This window comes from Rhinolophus ferrumequinum, chromosome 6, assembly GCF_004115265.2.
Source record: "Rhinolophus ferrumequinum isolate MPI-CBG mRhiFer1 chromosome 6, mRhiFer1_v1.p, whole genome shotgun sequence".
NCBI lineage: Eukaryota > Metazoa > Chordata > Mammalia > Chiroptera > Rhinolophidae > Rhinolophus > Rhinolophus ferrumequinum.
In genome coordinates this window covers 2,146,188-2,158,414 of record NC_046289.1, presented here as the reverse complement: position 1 = coordinate 2,158,414, position 12,227 = coordinate 2,146,188, and the positions used below count along the sequence as shown (strand labels likewise).

The following is a 12,227-nucleotide window of genomic DNA, read 5'->3' as shown; positions in this document are numbered from 1 at the left end:
CGTTGTTTCATTGATCTGTGCGTATGTGTCTGTCCTCATGCCAGTACCAGTGTCCTTGCTGATTTGTGATAAGTTTGGAAATCAGGACATGGGAGTCCTCTAACTTTGTTATTTTTCAAGATTGTTTTGTCTATTCTGGGTCGCTTGCATTTCTCAATGAATTTTAGGTTCAGCTCATTTCGGGGGGTGCGGAAAAAAGAAGGCTGGGATTTTCCTAGGGGTTGAGACGAGCCTGTAGCCCAGCTTGGGGAGTACTAACCTCTTAGCAATGTCAAGTCTTTCAGGCCACAAACAGGGATGTCTTTCCATTTGCTCGGCTCTTTAATGTCTTTCACAATGTTTTATAATTTCTAGCACACACATCTTTTCTTCATTTGGTTACATTTATTCCTAGATGCTGTATTCTTTTTGATGTTGTTATAAATGGATTGTTTTCTTAATTTCATTTTTAGATTGTTCATTGCTAGTGTATAGAAATACGATTGACTTTGATATATTGATCTTGTAGGCTGCAACTTTGCTGAGCAAGTTTATTCAACTAGTTTTCAGTTGATTCCTTAATATGTTTTATATGCAAGATTTTATCTTCTGAAAATAGAAATAATTTTACTTCTTCCTTTCCAATCTGGATGCCTCTTATTTCTTTGTCTTGCTTGATTGCTGAGCAGGGCCATTTTGAAGACAGGCCAAGCCGTCTAAGCTGAGGAAACAGCCGAGCCTTGTCAGGCTTCCCGTCCCTCTGGTAGGAGGACGTAGCTTCTGTGAGCCGTGCTGTAGTTAGCAGGGGGTCGTAGCAACAGCCTCAGGACGCCTGACAGAGCTCGAGAACGAGGGATCGCATGCCTTCCACATGACAAGGACAGGAGAGGCCCGGAGCGGGAGTGCTGTGCCCACGCAGAGCGGTCAGTGCCAGGCGCCTGCCTGCCCGCCCCGCCCAGAACCCCCACTGCCAGACCCCTCTCCGCAGCCACCCAACAGTGCTGTCTGCCACTCCCCTTGTCCTCTGAGGATTGGAATTATGCCACAGTCAGTCAGGAAGCCCTGATCTCCCTCAAACAGGTGACGTCTTCCTCCTTTGGGGACGCACAGCCCTTCGCAGCTTCCCGGTGGTGGTTCGCACGTCTGCTGCTTGTTTCCGTTGTTGACCTGAGTGCCTGTCTCCCTCCCAACTCCCTCAGAGCTATCTAAGGGCGGGGGCGATCTCTGTCCCTCCTCTGTCCCATGATGTGTCACGCACAGAGCTGCTTATGCTATAGGTGCGCAGTGCACTTGTTGAAATAAAATAGTTGGTTTGGCAAACCTTTGCCGAGTCACCCACCTGAAGAAGGTTCTCCCACATGTGGAGAAGGATGATGGGTGTGCCCTCAAGTGTTCCAGGGCTGCGCCTGCTGCCCAGCCCACAGGAGGTGACGTCCACGGGAGGTGGCGACCATGGGAGAACCCTGATGTTTGCACCGCAATGTGGCCAACAGACTCTCCGAGAAAAAACTGCCAAGGCTGAAGTAAAGTGGGAAGCATCAGTATTTGATGAAACAGGCTGTTGTCCTCTACAGTAATTCTTTAATAGTTTACTAACCATCGGAAGAAGTGTACAGTGTACAGTAACCTTTTGGAAGGCAGTTTGGCGATGGGGATAATATTTTCAAATGCACATCTTCAACCCAGCAGGTCTGTGGCTCTGTGTTTGCCGAAGTGGACAGAAATACATGTTCAGGAATGTTGGCCAGATTGTCCATGACAGCAAGACATCCAGACTGGCCTAACCTCCCCTGAGGAGAACTGGTCGCATAAATTGTGGGAAGGCATGCACTGGAGCACTGTGCGGCCCCTCAGAATTATAAGGGGTCCTTGCATGCTGCTACGGAGAAGTGTGCAGGATAAGTCATTGGTGACAAAAGAAAGATATAGGTTAGTTTGCATGTGCAGTGCAGTTTGTGAGCAAGAAAAAAGATATCTTTTCTCATGTGTGCTTTGCCATTTCTGGACATGTGTGCCCTTGCACAGAACCCCAGACTGGAGCATCTGCCTCTGGAACCTGATTCTTTTCCCTTTACACCCCATGTCTTAGTTGTTTGTTGTTTTCTTCGAGAGCGTGTACTGTTACAATATAAATGAAAATCTCATCACCCCCTCTTGCATCAGGCAAGTCCACAGTATCAGGCACGTACAGTTTCAGTTTTAGAGTCTTAGGTTTTAAAGTATGTGACTGTATCTATCACAAGGTAACCAAACCCAAGTAGAACCATTTGGAACAGTTACTTTATAGTATTCTTTGTTTAGATTTTAAGTTGAGATATAATTCACGTACCATGAAATCCACCCCTTTAACGTCGATCGTTCAGTGGTTTTTGGAGTAACTGCAGAGCTGTGCAGTCATCCCCATTATCCAGTTCCGGAACCCCTCAATCACACCAGCAAGAAACCCCAGGTCCATTAGTGACACTCGCCTCCCCTAGCCCCTGGCAACCTTGGATCAGCTTTCTGTCCCTGGATTTGCCTGTTCTGGACATTTCATTCTCTCTGTTAACTCAGTGAATGTGTATTGAGTATCTTATACACATCAGGCACTATTCTAGGTACCTGGGGTTTGTCAGTCAACAAAACAGATCAAAATCCACTTCATCAGGGTGCTTACATTCTACTGAAGAAAGAGACAATAAACACGAAGCACGCCGTCCTGGAAGGCAGGAGTGCCGTGGGAAAAGTGCACACGGGGCAAAAGGGGTTGCGTGCGTAGGGCTGGCCAGGGTGGACGTCCTTGAGAAGGTGGAGACGTGCATTCCAGGAGTGGGGCCCCTAGAGCACCTGCGGAAAAGGTGCCCCACGTGGAGAGTGGGAGAGGGCAGCAGCTTGGCTCCTGGTCCCCGCTTTCCTGACAGCAGGAATCGTGGGGGTACCTTCCTACTTCGCGTCTTAATGAGCAGGATTCTGACCACCAGGTCTGTGAGCACAGGGCTGCTGGCCTTTTGAGGTCATTTTGAAAACCTTTTGGTTTCACAAATTGACAGATTTCACTGGAGGCTCCCACACTGCCGCAGTAATGTTCTATTTTGTTAAAACTAACCCAAGTGTGGCTCGAGCACCAGTTAATTTATCTGTCAGATGTGCTGCTGGCATTCACGCCCAAACATCCTGGGCATGAAACCTTCATTCTTTCAGCCTCAGAAAGGGCTGAACGCAGCGTGAGGACCACGGTCCCCCAGGAACAGCAGACCTGCCGTGCACGGCCACGCTGACCGGAGAAGAGGGGGGAGGGGAGGGTCCTCAGCACCTCGTGAGTGGAAAGCATTGGGCTCTTCTTGTAAGAGCAGGAATCGATGGACCGAGGAAGGCCACAGTGTAGTTTGGAAGACACTTCCTGTGTAGGTCACCAGAGGTGCGCCACACACCCAGGCTGGGGTCTTTGTGGTTCACGTCAGGAGCTGCAGACTTTGTCCCTTGATGGGAACCTGCAGGTGGGTACCAGCCATCTGCACACTTGTCACCATGTGTGGTAGGAGAGCCTGCCCAGATGGCACAGGACACCCATCTAGTCCCTCTGTCCCCGGGCACAAGAGTGCCCGTACATCCACAGTGGGTGTACAGTGCAAGGACTTGAAATGAGATGGGGGCAGGCGGACGGCAAGCGCCCGTCTGTCACCCCGCCTGGGGCACTGTGGGCGCACTCTCATGGGGTGACACGGTGAAGAGTAGGGCCAGGAGTTTGCACACCATCAGACAGTAGGTGCTGCTGTCAGAATGAGATGCCATCGCAGTGTGACGAGCTGCCCGACTCATGTCCTCGAGACACTCATCGACAGTGAGACAACAAGGAAATAAAGTGGGTTGAGAATGGCTTTTGCTTGGGCCAAACATCAGAATGCCTAGAAGTTGGACTCACTAATGAAGTCGATCTGCGTGTTGAAGGCCCTTGCAAATACGATGTGCACCTTTTAGGAAGCTTTTCAAATAGCAGTGTGAACAGTAGTGTCTGGGTGACCTAGAGAGAAGGGGTACATTTGGTGTCCTGGTCCCGTCACATGCTGAAGTCAGGATGGTCTTGTGTTCCTTAAAACTGCAAAGAGACACAGCTCTCAGGCACTTTTGCTTTTCCAAAAGTGTTTGTTTGCTGTGTTTGTTATTTCCTCGCTACAGATAACGTGATAGGCCTCTACTTATTTTCTGTTCTTTTTTCCCAACAGAAATTCTCTTTCTTAAAATGGAGTCGAGTAAAAAGATGGACTCTTCCAGCTCACTGCAGACCAACCCACCACTGAAGCTGCACCCTGACCGTAGCGCCGGGACTTCAGTTTTTGTCCCTGAACAAGGAGGTTACAAAGAAAGGTTCGTGAAGACCGTGGAGGACAAGTACAAGTGCGAGAAGTGCCGCCTGGCGCTGTGCAACCCCAAGCAGACCGAGTGTGGGCACCGGTTCTGTGAGACCTGCATGGCCTCCGTGCTGAGGTAGGCGTCGACCACCCCGGTCTGTGTTCACTGCATTTCGGCTTCTCCAGTCTCGCTCTGCCACCCACTTCTTCACTTATTTCTCTAATACATAAGCTCTAGAGAGTTCAGAGTTCTGAGGAAACCCAGTAAATTCTCAGAGGCCAGTGTGGGAATCATTTAGGAAAACCCAATAGGACCCGTACCTGAGTTTAAGGGGCCCCTGACCTGTGGCCTGGACCCCCAGCCCCGTCCGCAGACGCCTGTCTTCTCCCACAAGCATCTCCTGTAAAGTCTCCTGCTCCCGCCGCCTTCCTCTAGCGCTGGCCACTCTGGTTCCCGGCCCCCCCGCCGCGCCTCCGCCCTCATCTGTGTTGCTGAGTGTTAAGGAGCCCACAGTTCCGTGGAGACACCCATCGGCAGATAGCGGAGTGCTCTGGTGTGCAGGGCAGAGGGGGCAGCGTCAGCAGGAGGGGCCGGACACGTCCCCAGCCTGAGTGAGCTGACCCCGCACGCTTGAGTGGAACACGCACCGAGCCCCTGGGAGCCAAGAGTCACGGGGCGGTTAGCACGGCAGGCCGGAGTCTTAGGGCAGAAGTAACACCGGCCAAAAAGCTGCTTCGTTCACCCTGCAGGTATTTTCTGGGCGTGGTGCTGGGCACGGGGGTTATGGCAGGACACACTCAGACTCGGGCCCCAACAGGACACATGGACCTGAGAAGGCTGCCGCCCCCTCGGGACTCCGCTGAGCCGGCCGCTGGCCTCCCTTCCCGCCGCCCTCCTCCGGGCGCTCCTAGCTGTGCTCCTTCCTGTGCACTGACCCCAGACAGTGAACTCAGCTTCCCCGCTTGTGGGGAAAGTAATTCTCTAGGTCAAGTTTGGTGGTGGCCGTGACTCGGGCACCAGATCTCTGGCCTGCGGGCTGAGGGGCGCACCCAGGGACTGGTCCCCCTCTGCTTCCGCCCCTTTTCTGCTCCCGGCTCTCCGCCTGCTCCATGCTTTGCAGGTGTCAGGGGAGCCCACCCAGACGCTGCTCAGCCCTGGGTCTAAGGATGTGCAGATTCACACGATTGAAACAGGTTCGCACAAGTTCTGTATTAGTGTAGTCTGAACGAAGCAGCTTTTCTTATAAAATGTGTCCCTTTCGTGCCGTCACCCCTCAGGTCTCCCACCTGCCTTTCCAGGCCCGTGGAGCCTACGGCCCCAGCACATGTGCCCAGCCCTGCTGCCTCCTCGTTGAAGCCTCCGCTGGTCCTCCTGGAGCCCCGAGGCAGGGCTGTGGCAGTAGGCAGGGCTCATGCTTAGGTTTTATTTTTAATCTCTAGGAGGTGGTTTCCAGGCCCAGGATGGGGTGAGAAGTCCAAAACGGGCAGCTTGGGAGCAGTGGCTCCTGTTCTGAGTTTAGGGACAAGAATGACAGAGGAGATGGGTGGCTCTTTTAAATTCCCGTGCTGTTGTAGGTCTGTGGGATTGCACTGGCCTTTCAACACCGTGAAGAAAGAGCTGCGGAGAAAGTAGCAGGTCCTAATGAGCTGGACGCTCGCACTGCAGAGTGCTACGCAGACAGCTAGTTTTGGTTTCTGAAATAAAATTTCACTTTTAATTGAAAGGGGCTTTCCAAATGGGACTGATCTAGCTGTTCTACTTACAAACTTCCTTACGGAAAATGACTGTTAGAAATACTTCTGCCCTTTTCTTCGTATTTAAACCAAACTCTCCCTGGCACCCTGAAGCTCTGATTGCCGCCCGGACCTCCCCACAGCTGCTCAGCCGGCAGAGGGATCAGCACGTCCAGGGCCGTCCGCTCTAACGTATCGTTGTGTGTTTCCCCTCAGCTCTTCAAGCCCAAAATGTACTGCGTGTCAAGAAAGCATCATCAAAGATAAGGTATTTTGGGTGTTTAATAAATTATTTGGTGCAATGTTTTCAGCTGGGTAGTTTGCCTCCAGGGCTCCGGCGCTCCGATTTTGTCTCAGAGTGTGACAGCTGGTACAGTAGGGTCGGGTCATGGGACTGTGTCACCTAAGCCCGTGGACAGACAGGGCAGGCCTGCTCGGTGGCTGCCCAGCTGTGTGAGCTCAACGAGGAGCTTCACTCTCTGAGGCTCTCCTCACCTGTAACAGGTGCTCCCCACCCCAGGAGTAAAGGAGCCAGTGCAAGTACAGTGCAGACGGGTGCTCAGGCCTTTGTCCCAGACAGCTCGTACTTGGCTTACAGACATGTGCTCGTCTGAGGGCTTCCTTTGAGTTTGCCCTCGCCCTGTTCCCCACACAGCGTCTCAGTCATTGGACTCGCGTAGATTTCAGCCCCTTTCCTCCCCTCGTGTGATTGTGTGTGCAGTGAAAGCTCGTGGGTATCACTGCAGAGCACAAGGGGCCACCGAGGTCGCCCACCAGCTCCCCAGCTGGGGCCCCGATCCCATCTCATGGTGTCTCTGTGGTCATCCACATGCTGTCAGACCTGCCAGCACACTTTTAGTCTGAAATGACTCGTTCTTAAAGTACTTAAAATAGCAATAAAAATGTGTAATTCTGATATTTTGATTAATGAACCTAACAGTTTTTTAACTGTAGATCATTAAACTGTACAGTAAAATTCTTGCTCTGGGGTTTTCCTGTCTGACACACTGTGCAGGTTGGGCCCGTCGTCAGGGCAGCCAGGCAAGTGCAGGGATTGGAGGGGTTGCTGGGGGAGGTGCCCCTGGCTGGCCAGGGCAAGGGTGTTGGGTGGACCTGCTCTGGACAGTTAGACGGGATTGGCCAAATGGCAACAGACTTTTCCTTTCTGAGTCTTTACCTGCTGCTGAAGACTTGGGTTAGTAACAGGGAATGGATTGTTTTTAAGAAAAACAAGTCATTCAACTCTACGGGGTATCTTAACATGCCAGCTGACCTGCTAACTCAATAATGTGTATCTAAACAATGTGATTGGGAGAGAAGGTCGGCACAACTGACACTGAAACAAGGTGATCTTTCAGTGTCTGTTTCAGTCTTCAGAATTACTATCCCTATTTCTCAATGGCGTGGATACCGTGTGTCCCCGAAAATAAGACCTAGCCGGACCGTCAGCTGTAATGCGTCTTTTGGAGCAAGAATTAATATTAATTATAGTAAAATAAGACTGGGTCTTATATAATATAATGTAATACCAGATCTTATATTAATTTTTCCTCCAAAAGATGCATTAGAGCTAATGGTTTGGCTAGGTCTTATTTTCGGGGAAACATGGTAGCTGAAGGTAAAATTACTAGTTTTATTGAAGAATCATAAGTGAGACTTACTAAAGCCGTGGGTCCTCCTGGGAAAGTTGAGCCCTGGGAGACTGAGATCCACCCCTCACCTCAGCAGGTCGCTGACGATGGGTGCCGCTGTGGGACCTCAGGGTCCTCCTCTGTATGTGGGACAGTTGCAGTAAACTGTCAGCTCTTTTTCAGCTCTAAAGTTCTGTACTTTTATTATTCTGATCTTTTCAATCTGTGTTTTCTATCTGTAAAGTTAAACTCAAATGAGTTAAGAAAGTTAATGAGAAAAAAGGAAGATTATTTCTTACTGGTTAAAAATACCTGTTTTGTTGACTTTAGTATCTTAAATTATGACCTTTTTCAAAAAGTCATTTTATAAAGGATTAAGTTTGACTTCAAATTAGTTTATTTTTGACTCTTAACAGCTGTTGACGTTATTTCTTTGCCAGTGAAGTTGAGAAAGGCATGTTGAGATCCCTGCCTGTTTTTCCCCTGTGACATGTTTACACATGGGAGTTCCTTAGAAATGCCTGAGGACAAGGACAGTGTAGATTGTGTTGTTAGAAGGAATGCACATCATTGTTTTCTAAAGGGAAAACGAAATTAAAGGAAGGTTTTCATTTTCACAGGAAAACATTTTCATTATTGGACTAACTTCAGTCTTTGTAATATAAATTTAAAAGAGTTTAAAAAAAAAAACAAACCAGCCGGCTAATGCCTCCTTTTTGGTGAAAAGTGAGTTGTGAGTGACATAACCTTAGGAGAAGGAATGAAAATAAATGTTTTACAAGCTGTCTGCAAGATGCAATCTTTTACGGTAGTTTCTCTAGCAAGCGATCTGAAAGGGCATCGAGCTGTAGCAGGTTCTGCCTTTGTCTCTTGGTAGGAGGTGTTCTCCCGTGGCCACCTGTGCTGTGCTGGCTCCCAGGAGTCCAGGGTCTCAGTGTGCACTTGGTCCCATGTACCCCGCCTTGAGATTGTGTCATTGTGAATCTAAAATGTCTGGATGCTCCAAAGTGGTCTCTAATTATTCAGTATAACTTGTTTTCTTCGGGCTTATCTAATAAAAGACGGTAGTTGCAGTTCTGTTACTTAAATTGTGTCTCTCAGTGGGGGCAGCTCCTTTATTCTACTTACAGAAATTAGAAACTAAGATGGCCCTTAATGTTTGCTGAGGTCCACTTAAAAGGTGCTCTTATGATTTTTTTGTCCAAAGTAGCAGCATGTGGAGATTAAGAAATACTAAGCCTCTAAAATAACTGTCTTTCTGTCACAGGTGTTTAAGGACAATTGCTGCAAGAGAGAGATTCTCGCTCTTCAGATATATTGTAGGAATGAAAGTCGAGGTTGTGCCGACCAGTTAACACTGGGACACCTGCTGGTAAGTGCTGCAGTGACATGAGTCGCTGGTCTGTACCATGTGGCACCTGAAGACCGTGCTTACATTAATCCTGCAAAACACAACCAAATATGAAAGCCATCACAGCCACTTGGGCATGAAATGTTGTTTTTATGACATCATTAGCGGAAGTGTCAAATGGTTTTTAAACACCCCCAGCCTATTCCGAATAGAAAGAAATCTGATGTGAATTTTAATTTTGGAAGGCCCACTGAAACCTTCTCTTTTTTTCACCCTGAAATTGCACGTAACTGCCTATATTTTTTTGATTAGTATCATTTTATCCTGAAAGGATATTTGAATTAGAATAAAATAAAATCCTTAGCAGATAACCGTTTATTTATCCAGGAAGAAAAGTTGCCTTTAATTCTTCAAAAGCACTATAGTCTGAGTAAACACTAAATAGAGTGAAATTCAGTGTCTCTTGATACATCTGTCACTATTCTCTGTGAAAAACTGGTCGTATAGCTGCATAGAGAAACATTTCTGTAGGATTTAATTGTGTAGAGGCCAACATCTGGTACTTCAGATTGAATTGTTTTGCCGATTAAGAACTTTGAACTGTTGGTCTTACAGGTACACTTGAAGAATGATTGCCAGTTTGAAGAACTGCCGTGTGTTCGTGCTGACTGCAAAGAAAGAGTCTTGAGAAAAGACCTGCGTGATCACGTGGAGAAGGCCTGTAAATACCGCGAGGCCACGTGCAGTCACTGCAAAAGTCAAGTTCCAATGATTACATTGCAGGTGCAGTATTGTCTTATGTCACCTACCTTCTGCTCTATCCAGGTGTTGTTTGTCCTTTCAAATGACTCTTCTAACAGGAACAAAGAGAAAAGACAGGAATAAATAGCAATTTTCATTTGACTGTTAAAAGTTAAGCTTTATATGTTTTACCCATTTTGATTTATGTAGTTAGCATTTTCCATTGCCTTGATGGGTGCCAAAAAAATGAAGACAAATTATTCAGAAAAAGGTAGTGTTTGTCCCTTGTCCCGGGGAATGGCCTCAAAATGTCATTGGATGGGTTCATTTTTTTACAGCTCTGTGATTACCATCACCGCACAGAGTATTAGTTTATCCTGCGGTGTTAAAGTGCAGCTGTCTGTCTGTCAGGGAGAGATGAGAATTTAACATTTTTTCCATACCTCAATTATTTTGGTGCAGTTCGATATTGTACGCATGTTAGAATCAGATCACTTATCTATAAATTAAAGAGAGAGATGTTGAGGGTAGAGGACAAACTTTAAAAACAATCAACGATATAATATAAAATAATATTGAGTGTCAACTGTAATTTAAAAAAAAATCAATGGTATGGTAACCCTCAAAAATGTGTCCATCTGTTGAACAAATATTTACTGAGTACCTCCTGTGTGCTGGGATCTGAGGGTTTAATGGTGAAGGTCACCTTCCAGGGGAAAAGATGATACTAGGCGGATATAATGTGGGCCAGTGATTCGTGCCATGAAGAGTAAGCTGGCGTCAGGGCAGGGCGTGATGAGGCGGGCCTCTGAGGCGGTGAGCCACCAACGCACAGGGAACAGCGAGCGAACGTTCAGACTGAGATAGAACTAACTTGGCAAGTGGGTTTTAGGAGCCGTGAGAGGCCGGTGTGTTCCATGCTTGGAACACAGGCTGGATGCACAGGGGGTGACAGGCAGACTAGAGGGTAGGGGTGATGTCAGAGTTCCACGTGGCGCTGCTTTGGCAGGTGTCACCAGTAGACAGGGTTCGGGGGCATGTAGGTGAGACACAGTGTTGGCCTAGACAGGGAGAGGAAGGGATACTGGGGTAACCTTTCAAAGGTAAAACCTATGGGATCAGCTGATGGCTCGAATGTGGAGTATGAGTTATGGAGGACACCCGGTGTTTGTAACGAGCACAGCTGAATGAACTGGAGTGTCCTCCCGAGGTGGGGCTCCATGGAGGGTAACAGGCCTGGGGGGAGAGCGGGGTGGTTTGGGCTGCAGATAGGTGTCGGTAGGTGGTCCTCGCGGCCATGGGACTGGAGTGAGTGGAGAGGAGAGCCAGTCAGAGAACAGAAGCCTGGGCGCACGAATGCTGACAGATTGCTAAGAAGGGGCCCTCCAGCAGAGGGGCCGGGGTGGGGCGGGGAGCTGGAGGGCCAGCTGGGGCAGCTGTGCCGAGAGGCTGCACGCAAGGCCTGGGAGTTGCCCTCTGGACATGGCAGGATGACGACTGATGGGGTCACCGGATGGGAGGGGACTAGGGAAGTGCAGCCAGGGCTCGAGGGCCGAATTCCATCTCCTAGAGCACTTACTGACTAAAATCTAGGAGAGGCTTTTTACTTTTCAGTATGAAATTCGATATACTCCTTATCATCTCCATGCTTACCTTACTTTATATAATTTTCTATGCCTGTGACTTCTTCTGTTGTGAAATCTTTCTCCTGAATGATTCTAGACGTGTCCAGTTATTAAGAACTTTGAAGAACTGTGCTCCCCTATGAAGAATAGCAGTAACATTTGTCATAGTTGAAGAATTCCTTCAGACCTTAACGTTAGTACGTTGCTGTCAAGGTTACACTTTGCTTCTTGCAAAAATCAGTTGCCTTTATTTGCAGAATAGAATCCAGGAATTAATTTTCACTTGAGAAAAAGTTGTAGAGGGTGTCAGTTAAACACCATATAAGTAACTGGCTCTGAACTCCAGACGAAGCTGTGAAGAGACCAGTTTTCAATAATAGCACAGCATATGGATCCACGAGACTTTGGTTGAGTGCCTGTTGGGCACCAGCCCCTCCCTGAGCTAGTTGCTGGGGACGCACAAGACATGAAGTACAGTCTCTCCCCCCATCTCACTACCTGGTGAGGGACTCGTATGTGGGAAGTGCGGTAGCTGAGGGAGGAAAGAAGCGCCATGAGGAAGGGCCAGCTCACTTAGCCCAGTGTGGTCACAGAGCTCTTTGGCGCACAGGTGGCATTTGACTTGATCTGGGTCTTAAGTTTGTCAGCTGCAAAAGAGGCAAAGAGGCACAATAGGCAGAGACACAAAATGATAATCAGCAAGTTTGGACCCTGAGCTCTGCAAACAAATATTCCTTATAAAGCTTATTACGCTCTAGTGAAGGAAAGTTTTTAAACTATTTTAACGATGTTGACATCAGAATGTACCTTAAGGCACATGTTATTCTCTGTCAGGCCT

The 12,227-nt window shown here is 48.3% G+C and overlaps 1 protein-coding gene across 3 annotated transcripts in view; it reads left to right on the top strand.

The window, feature by feature from the left end:
• Nucleotides 1-12,227, top strand: part of TRAF3 (TNF receptor associated factor 3) — a 102,288-nt gene that overhangs the window by 67,759 nt on the left and 22,302 nt on the right. For all 3 annotated transcript variants that reach the window (XM_033108487.1, XM_033108489.1, XM_033108488.1), the window contains exons 2-5: nt 4,182-4,443; nt 6,258-6,309; nt 8,940-9,044; nt 9,639-9,806. In XM_033108487.1, coding sequence (XP_032964378.1) covers nt 4,199-4,443; nt 6,258-6,309; nt 8,940-9,044; nt 9,639-9,806 — 570 coding nt within the window. In that variant the 5' untranslated portion in view covers nt 4,182-4,198. The remainder of the gene's footprint in view (nt 1-4,181; nt 4,444-6,257; nt 6,310-8,939; nt 9,045-9,638; nt 9,807-12,227) is intronic.